Here is a 21,375-nt window from a genome sequence, read left to right as displayed (position 1 = left end):
GTGATAGGGTTTGTGAGGAACCAGGGAGGAGAAGATCTTTGGTTCCAACTTTGTAACTTCAGTCAGAACCACACTAGAGCACCTGAGACCTAGGGGTCATTAAAAATAGTTTAGATTTGGTGCAGACTTTCTTAGTCATACATTCTCATGTTTTTAGTATCCTTACTCTTGAGAACCATTTATATTGGAAAAAATGAATTAAAACCCTGCCCTGCTAATAATAAGTTGGTATATCCTTATTGCATCATAATTTTCTATGTTTCTTATTTCACTTGTATTATGAGCAAATAATGATTAGAAGACAGACTTGAATCTTGGGTTACCCTACTTCCTATTTAGGAGCAAAGAATAATTTCTCCATTGGTAAGTGGGTATAATTATTTCATTAAGTTTTTATAGGAAGTAGCTTATTAAGTGGAAGTGGGTATTTTTTCTTGGTATTGTTATAGATAAATTAGTTAATAATGTCACCTTTGGTAGCTATAACTAGGTATTTATTTAACTTAATTTAAAATTTAATTAATTTAATTTAATTAGTTTTCTTTCTTCCTTGGCTTTTACTGGTCTGGAGGTTCTAAATGCTGGTCATACCATATGTGTATCTCAGTTTTTGTTATAACAGTGGTAAATACATGACTAAAAACTTCAGGCCAGGGGCACCTGGGTGGCTCAGTGGGTTAAAGCCTCTGCCTTCGGCTCAGGTCATGATCTCAGGGTCCTGAGATCGAGCCCCACGTCGGGCTCTCTGCTCAGCGGGAAGCCTGCTTCCTCCTCTCTCTCTGCCTGCCTCTCTGCCTACTTGTGATCTCTGTCTGTCAAATAAATAAATAAAAAAAAAAAAAAAAAAAACTTCAGGCCATGGAGATATATTTGAAATCAAAGATTAAAATTTCTAACCCTACCCCTAGTGTCCTACCTAGGAGATAACCACTGTTAAACGTTTGTATCTTCTGGAAATCATTACACATTAGCATGTACTGGCCTGTTTCATTCTTGATAGATGTATGTTCTGTTGTATGGGTATGTATAGTGCATTTAACCTGTCTCCTATTACTAGACATTTAGGTTGTTTCTGTATAGCACTAAAGTGAATATTCTTGTACAAATATCTTTGCATACTTGAGTGTATCTGTCATACTGATTTCTAATACTAGGTCTGTATCTTTACATTTTGGATAAATATCATTACTGGCCTTCGAAATATTATACCAATTTTATACCAATTACTTTGCCATCACCAGTGTGGTGAAAAGTGCCTGTTTCCCAGCACCTCAGCCAGCTCTGTATTTTACTAAACTCTGAAATTTTTGCCACTCTAATAGGTGAAAAACAGGATGGTCTTGTTTCAGTTCACATTTCTTTAAGTGAGGTTGGACATTTTCATATGTGTATCATTTCACTTTCTGTGAACTGCTTGTTTATAACCTTTGCCCCTTTTTTATCTGTCAGATTGCTTATTTTTCACCTTCATTTAAAGTATATTTACCTGAGGAAGCACAGTTTTATAGATCTTTTCATATTCCTCTTTCAGGCATTTCATATTCTGGCATTGGGTTTACTAGAAGAAAAGCAACAGCTTCAAAAAGTTCCTGAAGAAGAAGTGACATTTGACTTTTACCATAAGGCTTCAAGTATGTTTTAATATTAATTTTCAGCATAGCTTCAGCTAATTACCAATTTGCAAGTGAAAGTTTAGCTCTTACAGAGTGTTAATCTACCACTCCTTAAAAAATAGACAATCCTGAAATTAAGACTTTCCCTAGCATCTTTAGTTCTTAACTGTTTTCAACAGTAAAAATAGATTTTTAATCCCCTACTACAATCTTTTTTACTGCTTAAACCCCCTCCTTTTTTTGAGTGGGGATGCATACATCGATGATTTCTTACTTTTATTCTTTGTCTCAGTATTACAGATATTTGCTACTTATCAACCATAACATTCACACTACCCATCCGTGGAAGATACTTATGTTCCTGAATGTAAAATGATTGTAGACATCTGAGTGAATGATAGTGTGTTTATCTTGCACTGTTTTCTTCCTGTCAGAAAAGGATAGGTTTAGATTAGATTGTTATTAAGATGTATTTTGATTTATTTATTAAATTAAGACAGTTTCATCAAAGCACAGTCCAGGGACATTGATTACGAGACCAATAGGAAAAAGGTATCTCATATTTTGTTTCTAGACTGTATTTTTTAGGTCCTTGAAGACATCATAAACCTCTTCAGTTTATGGATATAAAAAGCCCCCACTTTCATATTTTTGGAAGCCTTGTTTCTCATTAACTACTTTTACTAGATAGTGAGCCAAGTGGAGGAAAGGGGAGAGTCAGAACATTAAATGTAGCTTTGACTAGCAGCCCCAGTGGAAAATGTATTACAAGTTCTAAAATAATTCAAGTTTTTCAGATTGTTTAATTTAGTACTGAGTACTTTATGTCATTGCAGATTCTTCTGTTGAAAAATTAATGTAGTTAAGGGAGTGATTATGAACTTTGATTATCAATGTGAATAACATAACACTAAAGATTATAATTATGAAGATTTTTGTTTATGATTTTAACTTTTGTGTTTTATTTTTTTTTATTTATTTTTTTAACTTTTGTGTTTTAAAAAAGGATTGGGAAGTTCAGCCATGAATGCTCAGAATATACAAATGCTTTTGGAAAAACTCAAAGGAATTCCCCAGTTAGAAGGCCAGAAGGACATGATAACATGGATACTCCAGGTGACCTGATAAATAAACTGTATCATATCTTGGTTTAAAGATTGAAGAATCCTCTGTCTGTAATGTTAAACAACTCTTCTCCAATTGTAAAGTCATTTACCACTGATGGTCACTCACATTTTTTCATGTTTTAGTGGAAGTTTTTTTTTTTTTTGTAAACTAAGATTTATTCATTTGTGTCATTATTCAGTCAGCATCTGTTGCATGCCTGTTATGTGCCAGGGTCATTTCTGGACTCTGAACAGCACAGATAAGGTTCTTGCTCTCATGGAGCATACACTAGTTGATGTACAGGCAATGCACAAGAAAAGGATAATTCAGTAGAGAATAGAGGGTAACTTCAGATGGGTAATCTGAAAGGCCTCTTTTGGGGCACTTGGGAGGCCCAAGTTAAGTTGGCTAAGCATCCATCTCTTGGTTTCAGCTCAGGTCATGATCTCAGGGTTGTAAGATCAAGCCCCTTGTCGGGCTCTGCACTCAGGGTGGAGTCTGCTTGAGATTCTCTGTCCCTCTCCCTCCACTCCTCCGGCTAGTGCATGTTCTCTCTCTCTCTCTCTCTTTCAAATAAATAAGTCTTAAAAAAAAAAAAATCCTCGTTTAGGAGATAACATTGAAACTGAATGGCGTGGAGCCAGACTTTTAAAAATCGGGAGCAGTATTCCACAAAAAGGAAACAGCACTGCAGAAGCTCTAAGGTGGCCAGAAAGAAGGCCAGTATGACTGAAACACAATGAGGAAGGGAGAGAAAGGTAGACAGCAAGGTCATAGGGGCAGCCAAGAGCAAGATCATATAGAACCTGACAGGTTAGGGTAAAGTGGTGGATGTTATTTTTGAGGACAGTGGGAAACTAGTGAAGGATTTTAAGTGACATAGTCTGGTCTCTACTTCTGTAAGATCACCATGGCTCCTGTGGTGTAAGCGGATTATAGGGGACAAGAGTAAAACCAAGGGAACTATTAGAATTCTGGTGCAGAGGGATACCTGGGTAGCTCAGTTGGTTAAGCGTCTGCCTTCAGCTCAGGTCGTGATCTCAGGGTCCTGGGACCAAGCCCCATGTCAGGCTTCCTGCTCTGCAGGGAGTCTGCTTTTCCCTCTCACTTTACCCTTGCACCCTGCTTGTGCTCTCTCTCACTATCTCTCTCTCAAAAAAAAAAAAGTAATAAAATAAAATTTTGAGGGATGCCTGGGTGGTTCAGTTGGTTGAGCCGCTACCTTCGGCTCAGGTCATGATCCCGGGGTCCTAGGATCAAGTCCTGCATCAGGCTCCTTCCTTGGCAGGGAGCCTGCTTCTCTCTCCGCCTCTGCCTGCTTGTGCTCGCTCTCTCGCTCTCTGAAAAATAGATAAATAAATAAAATCTTAAAATAAAATAAAATCTTGAAAGAAAGGAAAAAAAGAAAACTGTTGCAGAAATCCTGTTGAGAAATGAGCATGACCAAGACTCAGATGCAGATGGTGAGAAGCTGAACTGATTCAGGTGTAATTTGGTGGCAGAATGTATAGAATTTGCTGATAGATAATGGTGGAAAGGATGAGGGAAATGAAGGAGTAAAAAATGACTCAGATTTGGAGCTTGAACTGTTGAGTGGAAGCTGCTGCCTTTGGGGAGGAGTGAATAAGGGGTAGGGAGAGAAGCCAAGGAATATTACCTTAATGGGAAACCCTCCACATGGAAACATGAAACCAAGATTATGGAGCTTCCCCTCACTGTATTTTAAAAAAGATTCTGATGTGATAAGCTAGATAACTGTTTTGATAACTAGAATATGGAGTGACTATTTTCCATATTCATATCAATTGGAGGTCTTTGTACTGATTTTTACTTCAAGAAGTCAGCTTCAAAAAAAAAAAAAGCACTCAGCTTTTTTTGTAACTAGAGATACTCCTTAAACATGCTTGATATAAGATAATGATGTTATTATTAAGGTTTCTCTTGGAGTAGAATTCACAAGTATTTAGTATTTGTGTTAAATTTGCCAATATAATCATTTTAAAAATGTAAAATCAAAACATAAGTATTCAACTCTTATTAAGAAAATAAATTAGGGGAACATCTGGGTGGCTCAGTGGGTTCAGCGTCTGCCTTCAGCTCAGGTCATGATCCCAGGGTGCTGGGATCGAGCCCCACATTGGGCTCCTTGCTCGGTGGGGAGCCTGCTTCTCCCTCTCCCTCTGCCTGCTGCTCCCCTTGGTTGTGCCTCTCTCACTCTCTCTCTCTGTGTCAAATGAATAAATAAAATCTTTAAAAAAAAATAAAGGTCCCAGGGGGGCACCTGGGTAGCTTAGTTGGTTAAGTGTCTGCCTTTGGCTCAGGTCCTGATCCTGGGGTCCTGGAATCAAGCCCCAAGTCGGGATCCCTGCTCAGCATGGAATTTCCTTCTCCCTCTCCCTCTCCTCCTGCCCTCAGCTTGTGTGTGTTCTCTCACTCTCTCTCTCTCAAATAAATGAAATCTAGAAGAGGAAAAAAAAATTGGGGCGCCTGGGTATCTCAGTCAGTTCAACTCTTGATTTCAGCTCAGGTCTTGATGTGAGGGTTATGAGTTCAAGCCCCACCTTGGCCTCCACAGTGGGCATGGAGCCTATTTAAAAGAAAAAAAAAGGAAAAAAAATTGAACTGCATTTAGTTCAACATTTATATTCTGTAAATACAATGTTATCTATTGGAGATCCATTTCCAAAAATTTATTTTCTTTTAGAACACCAAAGTTCAGGGTGCCTGGGTGGCTCAGTTGAGCAACTGCCTTCGGCTCGGGTCATGATTCTGGAGTCCCGGGATTGAGTCCCATATTGGGCTCCTTGCTCAGTGGGGGGTCTGATTCTCCCTCTGACCTTCCCCCTCTCATGCTCACTCTCTCATTCTCTGTCTCTCAATAAATAAATAAAATCTTTAAAAAAAGAATACAAAGTTCAATATCAAGAAATACAAAAAGTACAAATATCAGTTTTATAATCATTGCATATTTTCCCCAAATGTTTAATATAAAGTTGTGTTGTAAGTTCCTTGTGGGAGGTTTTTATACATGAGAATGAGACTCCAAAATGTAAACAAGTTTTGGGGAGGTACCAACCTATTGCTGAAACTTTGATTTTTGTTCAAAAGAATGAGACTGGGGCGCCTGGGTGGCTCAGTGGGTTAAAGCCTCTGCCTTCGGCTCAGGTCATGATCCCAGGGCCTTGGGATCAAGACCCGCATCAGGTTCTCTGCTCAGCAGGTAGCCTGCTTCCTCCTCTCTCTCTGCCTGCTTCTCTGTGATCTCTGTCTGTCAAGTGAATGGATAAAATCTTAAAAAGAAAAAAAAAAAAAAGAATGAGACTGATCTATATAAGCTATTATGGAAGTATCTCTACAGATAATTGTTTAAGTGAAAAAGAGATAGGAAACGGTATATATGATAGGGTTGCTTTTGATGAGAATATGTCTAAATATAAAGAAATATATATTCTGATAATGTTTTTTCTGGCAAAAGGAGAGGGAGAGAGAGAATCTTAAGCAGGCTCCACACCCAGAGTGGAGCCCCACGCAGGGCTCACTCTCATGACCCTGAGATCGTGAACCGAGCCGAAATTAAGAGTTGGATGCTTAACTGACTGAGCCACCCAGGTGCCCCCTAACAATCTTAATTTTGGGGAGAGCAACTGGCATCAGGAAAAGAGGATTTCACTTTCCATTTTGTATTTTTGTCTTTATATATCTTTGTACTAAAAATGTTATTTTAAATTAAAGAGAAATTTTTTCTCCTGACAAAAGTATAGATATGCTCATACCTGCAGATGAAATCAGCAGGTATGCAGCCTCCTCCTTGGCTATATTGCTCATCAACTGGGGGAGGTTTGGTGTAGTCAGGAGTCACTTTTTATATGCTTGAAATATTTATATAACTGTTTACATGTGTAACTATTTGTGTGTGTGTATGTCAAATTTAAGTCTAAGACATTTGTGACATATGACTAAATCAAATTAGTGAGTTTTTCTGGTTTCTGGTCAGTCTAACCAAATCTTTTAACCTTTCATCTGTTTGTCATAGATGTTTGACACAGTGAAGCGATTAAGAGAAAAATCTTGTTTAATTGTGGCAACTACATCAGAATCAGAATCTATTAAGAATGATGAGGTAATAACATTATAATAATGGTGATATTCTTCTTTGTCTTTGAACTTCACTGGTGTAAGAGAGCTGCTGCTTTTTTGTTAGAAGGAACCTGTAATTTATGAGATGTCCATCTTCTTTTGCTTGTGTTTCTATATTACAGAGATTAGTGGTATTTGACATACAGTTGTCCAATATAAAATATGTATTTTATAAAAGCAGAGGAAATTGATGTACAATGGGGCTCTGTTGGAAATACCATATTTTATTAATTTTTAAAATATTTTATATTTTAAATATTTATATTTAAATATTTAATATCTAAAATTGGGATATAGCCTATAATTAATGACTTATAATTTAATCAGCAACATTCTTTTCTTAGCAGAACATAAGATACATCTTAGATTCAGTGAAGTCTGGTAATATTTAGGTTACAAAATACTATAATATAACAAATCAAGTTTTGATGATTCTAATCTTAAAATTATGAGAATACTACTACTTGTGATTTTTTTTTATTACTTGTGATTTTTAACTATCCCTCCTAAAAGAAAAACACTGGGCTTAAGTTAGATAGAAACAATAAAAAGACACCATACATCTCAGTAATATGTTTAAGTTCTCAGTTTTAGCACTGCATCTAGCAGTAAGTGTTAGGCTTCTAGTAGTAACTGTTAGATATCATCAAGTTGGGTAAAATTGATTAAATGTCATTGATTGAATGATTGAGTTATGATTTAAAAATTTTTTCTTCTAACTTTATTCCTTAATCTACCTGCATTGAGTATAAAAGACAATTTATTAGATATTCAAGGTACTTGTGGCTTTTACATTGAATTATTGAAATAACCAGAAGAGCAATTAGTTGTGTGATATATGGAGCCTGCATGTTCATTTTGAGACATCAGATTGCATCTAGTCTTAAGTGGTAATCAAATTTTATCAGACTTTAACCTTAGGGAATTTTTCCTGACTGAACAACAAATGTAAATTTCAACAAGGGATCTTACCTAATTTTTTGTGATTTCTTAATACCAGATTACTCATGATAAAGAAAAAGCAGAACGGAAAAGAAAAGCTGAAGCTGCTAGACTGCACCGCCAGAAGATTATGGCTCAGATGTCTGCCTTACAGAAAAACTTCATTGAAACTCACAAACTCATGTATGACAGCACCTCAGAAATGTCTGGGAAAGAAGACTCCATTATGGAGGAAGAGAGGTAAAACCAAGCAAAACTAGAAATTAGCAACTCAGTTTTATGGAGGGAAAATGACATATTCATTTTAAATAAAATTTTTCCAAAATATATTTTATAATAGGAGAAATTACATTATTTTTAAACTAGGAAAGGTACAGTGAAAGCTCTTAAGGTACTTAATGAATGTAAATTTATGTTCATAAGCAGTTCAAGTGCACAGTAGTTTGGTGAGAGGCTTTATGCACAAAAAGATACAAAAATGGGAATGGCAAAAATTGAGATCAACTTCTGTTATCTTGTATGCACAGGCTCTTTTTTTAATGTTAAAATGTAGGTACTAATTGTACTTTTTGTTTCTTTGAACTTATAAATTTTCTTTTATATTAACATCTATGTTGCAGAATATATTACATAATGCACAGACTCTTTTAGATGCACATTTATATATCAGTTCAAATATTTCACATCTTTTTTATGATACCTGCTAAAAATGACTGTGGTTATTGAAAATTGAAATTTGAAAAAATTGAAAATTGAAAAAAAAATCCTTCACTTGAAAAAGGTGGTTTATGTTCATTTTTTTTTCTTAAAGAGAAAGAAGACAGTGCCCATAGTTGTGGTCATGGATAGCACAGTAGAAAATGGGAATCAGTAAGTCTGGTGTTCTGGGTCCCACTGTGGTGTGCTTTTGGGGAAATCAGTTAACCTGCTAAGGGTCACGCTTTGTGGGAGGTTATATGGATATACTAAGAAAAGGAGACAAAATAAGGGTACTTTTAAAAGCATTCCAATTTAAAATATTATAAATACCTCCTATGCTTATTTTAAAAAAAAAGCTTCCATTGCTCTTTAAACAATGTGTGTTGTGGATAGTTTTAGGAAATTGTGCCTTTGCCATAACAGTAGTAACATTATCCATATTGTATCTGTAGTCCTAAAGTTGAATATGCTAACAAGGACCCTAAGGATGAAGACTGTATATTTTAAAGATTAAAAAAAGATATGAAGGTTAAGGTATCCTTGGGCGATGATAGTAATAAAACTAGAAATTAATGCAAAACTTAGACAATTAACAAGTCCCAGCCCTCTAGATATTGCATATTAGCAACATACTATTTAGAAAGTAATGAAAAAATTATGAGCAACTATACACCAGCAAATTTGACAATCTGAAAGAAATGGATGCATTCCTAGAGACATATAAACTACCAAAACTGAACCAGGAAGAAATAGAAAACCTGAACAGACCCATAACCAGTAGGGAGATTGAAGCAGTCATCAAAAATCTCCCAACAGAAAAGAGCCCAGGGCCAGACGGCTTCCCAGGGGAATTCTACCAAACATTTAAAGAAGAATTAATACCTATTCTTCTGAAACTGTTCCAAAAAATAGAAATGGAAGGAAAACTTCCAAACTCATTTTAAGAGGCCAGCATTGCCTTGATCCCAAAACCAGACAAAGACCCCATCAAAAGAGAAAATTACCAGTATCCTTGATGAACACAGATGCGAAAATTCTCACCAAAATACTAGCCAATAGGATCCAACAGTACATTAAAAGGATTATTCACCATGACCATGTGGGATTTATTCCTGGGCTGCAAGTTTGGTTCAACACCCGCAAAACAATCAATGTGATACAATACATTAATAAAAGAAAGAACAAGAACCATATGATACTCTGAATAGATGCTGAAAAAGCATTTGACAAAGTACAGCATCCTTTCTTGATCAAAACTCTTCAAAATGTAAGGATAGAGGGCAATATCATCAAATCAATATCATCAAACCTATCTATGAAAAACCCACAGCGAATATCATTCTGAGCAGGGAAAAAATGAGAGCTTTTCTGCTAAGACCAGGAATGTGGAAAGAATGTCCAGTGGAAAAAAGACAGTCTCTTCAACAAATGGTGTTGGGAAAATTGGACAGCCACATGCAGAAGAATGAAACTGGACCATTTCCGTACACCACACACAAAAATAGACTCAAAATGGATGAAAGGAATCCATCAAAATCCTTGAGGAGAGCACAGGCAGCAACCATTTCAACCTCAACCGCAGCAACTTCTTCTAGAAACATTGCCAAAGGCAAGGGAAGCAAGGGCAAAAATGAACTCTTGGGACTTCATCAAGAACAAAAGCTTTTGCACAGCAAAGGAAACATTCAACAAAAACAAAAGACAACTGACAGAATGGGAGAAGATATTTGCAAATGACAGATCAGATAAAGGGCTAGTATCCAAAATCAATAAAGAACTTATCGAACTCAACATCCAAAGAACAAATAATCCAATCAAGAAAGGGGCAGAAGACATGAACAGACGTTTCTGCAAAGAAGACATCCAAATGGCCAACAGCCACATGAAAAAGTGCTCAACATCACTAGGCATCAGGGAAATACAAATCAAAACCACAGTGAGATGCCACCTCACACCAGTCAGAATGGCTAAAATTACAAGTCAGGAAGCAACAGATGTTGGAGAGGATGCAGAGAAGGGGGAACCCTCCTACATTTTTGGTGGAAATGCAAGCTGGTACAGCCTCTCTAGAAAACAGCATGGAGGTTCCTCAAAAAGTTGAAAATAGAGCTACCCTATAACCCAGCAATTGCACTACTGGGTATTTACCCTAAAGATACAAATGTAGTGATCTGAAGGGGGCACGTGCACCCGAATGTTTATAGCAGCAATGTCCACAGTAGCCAAACTATGGAAAGAACCTGGATGTCCATCAACAGATGAATGGATAAAGAAGATATGGTATACACACACACACACACACACACACACACACACACACACACATATGTGTATACATATATATACACACTATATATATATATAAAATATTCCATTATATATATAATGGAATACTATGCAACCATCAAAAGAAATGAAATCTTGACATTTGCAATGACGTGGATGGAACTAGAGGGTATTGTGCTGACCAAAATAAGTCAAAATAAGTCAATCAGAGAAAGACAATTATCATATGATCTCCCTGATATGAGGCATTTGAGAGGCAGAGTGAGAGTTTTGGGGAGTAGGGAAGGAAAAAAAGAAACAAGATGGGATCAGGAGGGAGACAAACCGTAAGAGACTCTTAATCTCACAAAACAAACTGAGGGTTGCTGGAGGGAGTGTGGGTATGGAGGGGGTGGTTGGGTTATGGACACTGGGGAGGGTATGTGATATGGTGAATGCTGTGAAGTGTGTAAGCCTGACGATTCACAGACCTGTACTCCTAAAGCAAATAATACATTATATGTTAATAAAAATAGCTAATAAAAAAAGTAATGAAAGAGATTACCATGTATTTATCCAAACAAGAGGATATAAGCAAATATGTGCTCAGAGTTAATTAATGGCCTTAATACTTTTATTATTTATTTTTTATTATGTGATTGATTGCATACATAAAATTATTATGTTCTCATTGAAAACAATTCCAATAAAATATTAAGTTCCCTTTGACCATCCTTTACATCAGTCTTTCTGCACAGATAATCACTGTTAATAAGTAACTTGTATTCTAAACTTATTTCTGTGCATTTATTTATGTGCACTTAAGTGATTTTGTTTTGTTTTGTTTTTTTAATTTTTATTTATTTGACAGACAGAGATCACAAGTAGGCGGAGAGCCAGGCAGAGAGAGAGGAGGAAACAGGCTCCCTGCTGAGCAGAGAGTCCGATGCAGGGCTCGATCCCAGGACCCTGAGATCATGACCTGAGCCAAAGGCAGAGGCTTAACCCACTGAGCCACCCAGGCGCTCCCGTTTTGTGTTTTTTAATAGTTTATTTTACCTTGACTTTTGTTCTACAGATTGGTTTTTTACTCAGTGTCTTATAAATCTTCTGTTTATAGATCTGTGGTATAGATTCTACATGATTCTTTATGACTACTGCATTATAGTCCCTAGTGTGTATATATAATATTTTATTTATCAGACTTTGGATGTTTAAGTTGATTTTCCCTTATTTTCCAGTTTTCCCTTGTTATAAACAATGTGTCAGAACAAATTTTTATATTTGCCTTCTTGTACAGTTGTATTAAGTACTTCTCAAGGGTGGAATTAATATGTCTAAGGGCTGAGTCACAATTATTTGAAATTTTGATATTGCCACAATGTCCTACAGAGTGGTTTTACCAGTTCCTACTCCCAACAATGTTTGAGAGTTCCTATTTCCTTCATTTTTACCAATACTTACTATTACCGGACTTGAAAAAATTAAATACTATCAACATTATAAATCTGTGCCAGTTGGAATTTCCCTGATTACTAGTTAGTACTAGGTTGAGCATCTTTTCATAAGATTGTTCACTAGTCTGTTGTGTTTTGTTTTCTGGGAGTTACCTTTCACTATCCTTTGCCCGTCTCTGTTGGGTACTTTGCTTTTGTTTTATTATTGATCTTTAGAAGTCCTTTAAAATTATGGGTACTAAACTTTGTTGCATGTTTCCCATATTTTGTCCCTAATTCTTTAGCATTAATTATGAAGTTTAGCTATAGAGAAGTTTTCAGTGTTAATAAGGACAGATTTATCAGTCTTTTAGAGTTTTAATTTTTTGTATCTTAAAAGGCTTTCTCAGTTCTGAAGTCACTAATGCATTCTCTTACATTTTTTAAAATAAGATTTTAATTACACAGTTATATTGATACATTTTCCTTTTAAAAATCAAATGTTAGGGGCGCCTTTGTGGTTCAGTGGGTTAAAGCCTCTGTCTTCAGCTCAGGTTCCAGCCCCGCATCGGGCTCTCTGCTCAGCAGGGAGCCTGCTTCCCCCTCTCTCTCTGCCTGCCTCTCTGCCTACTTATGATCTGTGTCTGTCAAATAAATAAATAAAATCTTAAAAAAAAATCAAATGTTAGACATGAAACTAAAGTTCTGTTTGAGTACTGGCCTAAATCCAGGACCCCTTTCTGCCCTTTCTCGGAAGGTATTCTGGTTATAAGTTTTATGTTTATCCTGTCAGAATGGCTATTATATACTATTACATACAAATATATGGAACTATAGAAATTATGTAGTTTCATTCAGTCTTTTTGTTTTATTTGCAATAAGTGGTATTGTGTATGTGTCATTGTGCAACTTGTCATTTTCACTTGGAAATCTATGCAGTATGTTCTTACATACAAAATGAGCACAGTGTTCCTTAGTCTTGGCATTTGGGCAGCAGTTCTTTTTCATGCTCCATTAATTGCAGGACAGTTAGTATCTCCGGCTCCTCATCCACTCATTCCAGTAGTGTCTCCTAGTCCTTATGATAACGAAGAAAATAAACCTTGCCCCACATCTTGCTGAACACCTCCTATGAGGTTGTACCACACGTAGCTTTTTAAACTGCACCTTTTAAAAACTACATAATATTCTGTATGATATAATTGCATTTACATTGATGATGAACATTTAAGTTATTCCCAGTTTGTCGAATGGTTTCTGACATTTCAGGGAGCTTCTTGCTCAGGTAAAGCAGTATTGCAGAGTAGTTCAGAGCATGGCCTATGAAGTCAGATCACATGGGTTAAATCCTGGCTTTGCTATTCATAGTGATGAGTCATTAGGTAAGTCTCTTACTCTCTCTAGGCCTCAGTTTCTTCATCTTAACAATGGAAGGTAATATTAGGACCTACTTCATAGGATTGTTGGAAAGATTAAATGAGTTAACATAATGTAAAGTGTTTGAAACAGTGCCTCACATTGTAATTACTGATTTATAAATACTTGCTGTTATTATATTATTACTACACACATTGAGTACATTCTAAGAATTGCTAAATCATTAAGATGTAAGTTTTTATTTTAATGCCTACCAAAATAGAATAGAAACTTAAATGCCTAATAAGAGGGAATGGATTAAACTATTACCGGCCCATATAGTGAGAGTACTGTGCAGCCATTAAAAACAATGTTTATGAAGAAATTTTAATGAGATGAGAAAACAACTAAGATATAAGTGAATACAGGATGCAAATCTGTATATGTAATATGATCTTAATTATGTATAAAGAATGTTCTAAATAGAAAGTGAACTGGACGGGAATATACAAATGGTTATCTCTAGGTTGTGAGTGTATCATGCTTTTTGTTTTCTTTTTTATACTTTGTAGATTTTCCAAAATTTCTTAATAAGCATGCATTACTTTTATAATCAGAAAAAACCAATAACCTGGCTTCTTGGTACAATAAATTAAGTATAATTATATAGTCTACTTTGTGATCTGCTTTTTTTGCACTTAGCAGCACAAAGTGTATTTTCTAATAAGCAAATTAACTGATAAGAGTGAGAAAAATCAAGGGGAAAGATTTTAAGCTAATATTGCTAAGTTATCATTTTTATTTTACTATTTTTGTTCTTAAAGTTCTTACCCTATGGTTACTTAAAATCTACCAAAATATAAAGACAAGTGACCAAAACATGTGTCCTCACTTCTGGTCGTTTCTCTTGGTAGCACCCCAGCAGTCAGTGACTACTCTAGAATTGCTTTGGGTCCTAAACGGGGTCCGACTGTTACTGAAAAGGAGGTGCTGACATGCATCCTCTGCCAAGAAGAACAAGAGGTGAAAATAGAAAATAATGCCATGGTATTATCGGCCTGTGTCCAGAAATCTACCGCCTTAACCCAGAACAGGGGAAAACCTATAGAACTCTCAGGGGGTATGTATTATTTAATAAATATCCTTTTGAGCATTTCTTTTCATATTTATGTGATTAGAAAAAATATCGAAGGAAGTTTGGGAATGAGACTGTATTTAGCTTTACTTAGATCACATTTTATCCATGTGTAAGATGGACTCTAGGTCCATGTTGGCTCCTCTGTTTTATTTTTTAATTTTAATTTTTGTTATACTTGGCCACACTGCTCAGTCTGTCTCTATCTGCCTATCTCCATTTCTCTTTGCTGAACCTTTTAAAGGTAGGATGCAGGCATATGACTTTCATCCCTGAATATTTCCACATGCATTTTCTAAAATTAAGAATAATCTATTATATATCTATCATACCATTATAACATTTAAAAAGATGAATAATAATCCGGGACTGTCACCTAATATCAAATCCTTATTTGAATTTTCCCAGTTGCCCTCAAAATATCTTTTTTTTTTTAGCTATACTTTTCTCTTTTTTAGGATCCAGATATGTTTGATGCATCACTTTTATTATGTCTATTTTAGTCTAATTCAATCTAAAATAGTCACTTGGCCTTTTTTTTTTTTCATGATAATTTGTTTGAAAAATACAGACCTATTTTGTACAGTGTCTTACATTGTGGATTTGTCTGATTGTTGTCTCAAGATTAGGTTCATTTTAAAGATTTTCTTGGCAGGAACACTAGGTAATTTTTTTTTCAACATTTTATCAGAGTTAGCTGCTTTATAACATACCTTGGAATAATAATAATAATGATGATGATTAAAAAAAAGACTAACATTTATTGACTACTTATTGTATGGCAGGCACTGATGAAGTGCTTTTTTGTGTATTTACTCACTTAATCCTCACAACAGCTCTTTGAGTTCGGTACCTATATTGGCTCCATTTACAGATGAAGGAACTGAGGCACAGAGAAGTTACATAATTTGCCCAAGGCCATGAGTTATACATAATGAAACCAGATTTTGAACCACATTTTGTCTTTGCTTTCATCCAGTAGATTATAATGCTTTAAAGGTCCCTTAAAAAGTAATTGAAATTACTCTTAAAATTACAAAAGAAAATTGTGTTTGAATCATAGAAAATCACTTCAATAAATAAGACAAAGCAACTTAAACCCAAAGGTCAGATTAAAAATGCAAATCAAAAATACAAGTTGTCATTAATTCATTTTAATTTTGAATCCACGTAGAAGTCCAGGTTTTACTTTTCTCTAAAATTTTTATTTACTATTAAGAATATATCTCCTGCTGTCATGATACTGTGACAGTTTAGTTGGGCATTCCTAAGAAGGTTTATGGTTAAAAATTTAGACCTGATAATCTCTCTCTCTCTCTCTCTCTCTCTCTCTTTTTTTCTCATTTTATGACCATGGGGGAAATGAATACATACCTCCTATTTTTGTCTTCCTGTACCAGAAATTGTGGACCCGCTTTTCATGGATCCAGACTTGGCATATGGAACTTACACAGGAAGCTGTGGTCATGTAATGCATGCAGTGTGCTGGCAGAAGTAAGTTGTCCTTCTGACACGTTCTTGAAAGAAACTAGGAATAATTGAAGTTCACTAAAGGCCACAAAAAGGCATGTTTTCTCATGTCTTTCCTTCCTTTTTTCCTTTTTTGTGAATAATTGAAGCAGTTTTAATTACCAGTTTTGTTTACATGATACTCATTATCACCTTTAGAAATAGGTGTAAAAAGTTACCAACTTTAAATTTTCACTACCCTTTGTACTTCCTCTTCATAAGCTAGTTACTCTTGATCAGTATTTGTATAAAAGAAGCTGTAATCTTTCTTCCTAAAAAATCTCATTTCCTTGAAAAAATACCTTTGAGATAAAATAGGACAAATTCTAGTTCCACCTCTAAAAGAGAAAAATTCAGAACTATAATTCCTAGGAAATCTTTATATAGGTTTCACCCTTTTGGCATTATTAAAATACACAATTTTCCTGTAGCCTTTACTACTATAGTTGGCTGTTGAAAATGAGGGAACGAGTGTCTACATTGTTTTTCCATGCTGTTGAATTAGGAGCCACGTTATGATTCAGTAGAATTATTTTAAATTTGTTTCTGCCCTGATACCTCTTCCAGTTTGCCCCCAAAAGAATGGGTATTCTGTTTCTTCTGTAATCCTAACTTGGGTTTTGTGCCATGTAGATGTTAAAGATGTTTATTGAGGCAAAAACTCCAGGTTTTTGTCACTTGGATTAAAGATTAAAGATAAATGCATTGTTCTAAATGGACACATGCCTTGGAATTCTGCAGGTATTTTGAAGCTGTACAACTGAGCTCTCAGCAGCGCATTCACGTTGACCTTTTCGATTTAGAGAGTGGAGAATATCTTTGCCCTCTTTGCAAGTCTCTGTGTAATACTGTGATCCCCATTATTCCTTTGCAACCTCAAAGGATAAACAGGTATATTTTAATTCATGTTCTGGTTAATTTTTTAAAAAGCTACCTTTAATCCTTTCATTTGTGTCTGTTTTGATTGCTAGGGGTTTTTTTGCTATTTAAAGTAATACTTTTTCTTTTTGGAACTTGCATTCTACTTTAAAAATATGATGAAAAGCCCCAGTGTTTGGTCTCTAAAATAACTAATGTTCATTAACTCAAATCTGTATGTTGTGTGGGTATCTCTAATAGCCATGAAGTAATAGAACTTGGATCTCTACCTTAGCATTCACATAAGGAGAGAAGATGCCAAGAAGATTCATTTCTTTCATCTAGTCCTTTGATATGGTTTCTCTAAAGGTCTTTGTATTATTATTTTAATTCTGTTTTTTTAGAAGATCCAGTTTTCTACTTGTGGAGATGTGGATAAAATGTAAACTGTAAAAGTTAAAAAAAAAAAAAAAAAAACCACTAGATTCATTGTATATCTTGGGATAGTTTTTGCGTTTTTAGACTAAGTTTTTAAACTTTTTTGTTCTGACCATCTATATATGGAACTTAACAGCAAATTTATGCATTTGTTATGATCACTGTAACACTCAATTATATATGTTATTATATGTTGTCACTGTTATACATGATGGTAACAGTATTATTGTTATTTTTTTAAAACACAATACATTTGTAATAATTGACCTAAGTTTTGCTATAGAAAATTATTTTGTTGATAAAAACACTTCTAACATGTTTCCACAACAAAAGTGCTCAAGGGTGATAGGCTTGGCAATTAGGGTCAATAAGGAGTTGTTCTATCTCTACTATTACATGTCATTAGAAAACCTGATTTGAAAATTGTCTTCTACTCAGCATATTGGGACTTAAAATGTCATATTTTAGGAAGAAGATGGCATTGGAAGCATTTATCTTTTATTTTTTGAATAATTGATATGTTCTAGGCACTCTACCAAGCACTTGCTATATTATTTTTTTAATACTCAAATAGCCTAACAAAGGCAGATGCCATTATTGCCATTTAAAAGATAAGGAATTGGAGACAATGAGTAGTTTTTACTTGTCCCAAGACAGACCTAGGATTTGAACCCAGATCTGACTCTACCAAAGCCTTACCTGACTATATACATGAAGACAAAGATAAAACAAATCATAATAAAATTAAGTGACTTTTCCAACTTCTGTTAGCCTGTATAAGCCTTTTTTACACAGTGGCTTCCCGAATAAGGATTATTAAACATGTAAATTATTCTCTAAAGGAATATTCAGTACCTACTTCCCTTGATGTCTTTAAGAATAGGATGCTTCAGGGGTGCCTGGGTGGCTCAGTTTAAGCCTCTACCTTCGGCTCAGGTCCTGATCTCACAGTTCTGGGATCAAGCCCCTTGGTTGGGCTCCCTGCTCAGTGGGGAGTCTGCTTCTCCCTCTCCCTCTGCCCCTCTCCATTCATGCTCTGTCATGTTTGTGTGCTCTCTTTTTCTCTCTCTCTCAAATAAATAAGTAAAATATTTTAAACTAAAAAGGAAGAATAGGATGCTTCAGGGCAGTCCTTTCTGAAGTTAGACCAGTCCTTACAACTGGGTCTCTTTGAACACTGTGACACTCTTAATGTGTAATAACACCTTTGTTACTTAGGATCTGAAATACATAATTATACATAACATTTTTATTAGGCACTTGAACCTTCCTTTGTAGTTGGATGTATTTGCCTCTCTTGTTTTTAGAAAATCAGTATGAGTATAATCTAAGATATGAAAGTTAAGTGTATAAAAAAACTCAAAACTAGTAATAAACTGATATTTTTATTTATTTTTTTTAAAGATTTAATTTATTTATTTGACAGACAGATCACAAGGAGGCAGAGAGGCAGGCAGACAGAGAGGAGGAAGCAGGCTCCCCGTGGAGCAGAGAGCCCGATGCGGGACTCGATCCTAGGACTGTGGGATCATGACCTGAGCCGAAGGCAGAGGCTCTAACCCACTGAGCCACCCAGGCGCCCTAAACTGATATTTTTAAAGAAAATTGGTCATAGCCAATCATAGTACACTTTCTGAGAACTGAAAAATTCTTTTTTTTTTTTTTTTTTTTTAAGATTTTATTTATTTACTTGACAGACAAAGATCACAAGTAGACAGAGAGGCAGGCAGAGAGAGAGGGAAGCAGGCTCCCCGCCAGAGCAGAGAACCCGACGCGGGGCTTGATCCCAGGACCCTGAGATCATGACCTGAGCCGAAGGCAGAGGCTTAACCCACTGAGCCACCCAGGCGCCCCGAGAATTGAAAAATTCTTAAGTCAAGTATATTTCCAGATATGTGAATTTTGGCACGTTCATTATATAATTTCACTTCACTCAGGACTGTCCTTTCAACAGTCCCTTTTAGTAACATTGTTTCTAGTCTCCTTGGTTGTTAATAAAAGTTTGGATCAGGTCCCTGCCCTTACGGAATTTATATTACAGAAAGGAGAGACGAACAATAAACATACGAATACAAAGTGAGAAATACTATGAGAAAGCTAAAGAAGCAAGGTAAAAGGCTAGAAACAGATCAGGTACATAAGACTATAGACACAGTCATCAGGGAGCTCCTCTTTGGGATAAAGAAATTTGAATAGGGGCCCAAATGAAGTGAAAGACAAGTACTGTTAATCTCTGGGAGAAGAGAATTCCAAGCACGGGCAATAGAAAGAACAAATGCCCCAAAGTAGGAATACATCAGCATGTTTGAGGCACAGCAGACAGGTAGTACGTTGGAATGGAACAAGCAAAGAACCAGATCGTAAAAGGGTTTATAAGATTAGAAATTAGAATTTTATTTTTGGTATTAAAAACACAAAATATTTTATGTGTGATGGGAAACCATTGGAGTATTTTGAACAGAGGGGTGATACCAGATTTACATTAAAAAGTCCTTTTGGCTGTTACACAATGAATACATAGATAATAATGAAGCACTGTTGTGGAAACAGGAAAAACAATGTATCGAAATAGTTCAGGTGAGGGATAATGTAACTTGGATTAGGGTAGTAACAGTGGAGGTAGAAAGAAGTGATCAACTTGGCATATGTTTTAGAAGGTAAAACCAGGAAGAATAGCTGCTGGGTTTGAAGGTGGGCTGTGAGAGAATCTGAGAAATCAGTGATGACACCTGGTTTTTTATTTGAATGACTAGAATGGTGATTCCCTTTGTTGACATGTTTTACTTCTAGGTGTTGGGCCTATGAGTGGTATCTTATTCCTTTTAAAGTTCTCCTCCCTCCCCAAACTACATTTTTTACTTTTATTTATTTATTTTATTGAAATATAGTTGATACACAATGTTACTGTATTTTCGGGGGTACAACACAGTGATTTGACAGGTCTTTGTGTTATGCTGTGCTCACCACAAGTGTAGCTGCCATCTGTCACCACACAACACTATTTCAGTACCATTGGCTATATTCCCTATGCTGTGCCTTCGTCCCCATGACTTACTCTTTCAATAACTAAAAGCCTGTGTTTCTCGCTCCCCTACACCCCTTTTGGCCCATTCTCTACCCCCTCCAGCAGCCATCAGTTTGTCTTTGTATTTATGGGTCTATTTCTGCTTTGTTGGTTCATTTGTTCTGTTTCTTAGATTCCACATATAAGTGAAATCATATGGTATTTGTCTTTATCTGCCTGACATACTTCACTTAGCATAATACCCTCTAAATCTGCCCATGTTGTCACAAATGGTAAGGTGTTATCCTTTTTTATGGCTCAGTAATATCCTGTTGTATATATACTACATCTTCTTTATCCATTCATCTGTCAATGGACACTTAGGTTCCTTCCACATTGTGGCTATTGTAAATGATGCTAAAACTATATTTATAGACATATGTGTTTCTATGGCCTAGGAAGTTAATCTGAAAGAGTTTGACTTTTTTTGTACAGCCATTTATCTATAGAAGAAGTACAGCTTTTCAGTCTGACTTTGTGCCAAAGGTTTAATAATTTTTAAATGTCATTTTTCAGTGAGAATACAGAAGCTGTTGGTCAACTTTTGACCCTGGAACAATGGATACAGACTGTTCTGGCCAGAATATCAGGTTATAATATGAAACATGCCAGAGGTTTGCTTAAATTTATTTTATATTCAGCTGTGTAAGATTTAAGTGTTAGAGTCTTTAATTTTTTTCTCAAGTACTTACTGCTCTAAATTATGATTTGCCAGTACAGATTTGTTGATTATCAGGAAGTAAAGGTTTTCAAAGCCAAGACTAAGTTTGGCTTAAACCACTTTATTTGATTAAATAATGTTCATACTGGCTAGCA

At 35.7% G+C, this 21,375-nt stretch overlaps 1 protein-coding gene across 1 annotated transcript in view; it reads left to right on the top strand.

Moving 5' to 3' along the window:
* The window catches only part of UBR1 (ubiquitin protein ligase E3 component n-recognin 1), a 135,669-nt gene that overhangs the window by 78,470 nt on the left and 35,824 nt on the right, over nt 1-21,375 (top strand). Inside the window, exons 26-33 of the mRNA XM_080809584.1 lie at nt 1,532-1,631; nt 2,620-2,729; nt 6,754-6,840; nt 7,858-8,039; nt 14,470-14,675; nt 16,091-16,184; nt 16,941-17,090; nt 21,076-21,173. Of these exons, the coding sequence (XP_080665710.1) occupies nt 1,532-1,631; nt 2,620-2,729; nt 6,754-6,840; nt 7,858-8,039; nt 14,470-14,675; nt 16,091-16,184; nt 16,941-17,090; nt 21,076-21,173 (1,027 nt within the window). The remainder of the gene's footprint in view (nt 1-1,531; nt 1,632-2,619; nt 2,730-6,753; nt 6,841-7,857; nt 8,040-14,469; nt 14,676-16,090; nt 16,185-16,940; nt 17,091-21,075; nt 21,174-21,375) is intronic.

The sequence above is a fragment of the Martes martes genome, assembly GCF_963455335.1.
Source record: "Martes martes genome assembly, chromosome: 7".
Lineage (NCBI taxonomy): Eukaryota > Metazoa > Chordata > Mammalia > Carnivora > Mustelidae > Martes > Martes martes.
This window is presented reverse-complemented; position numbering and strand designations above follow the sequence as displayed.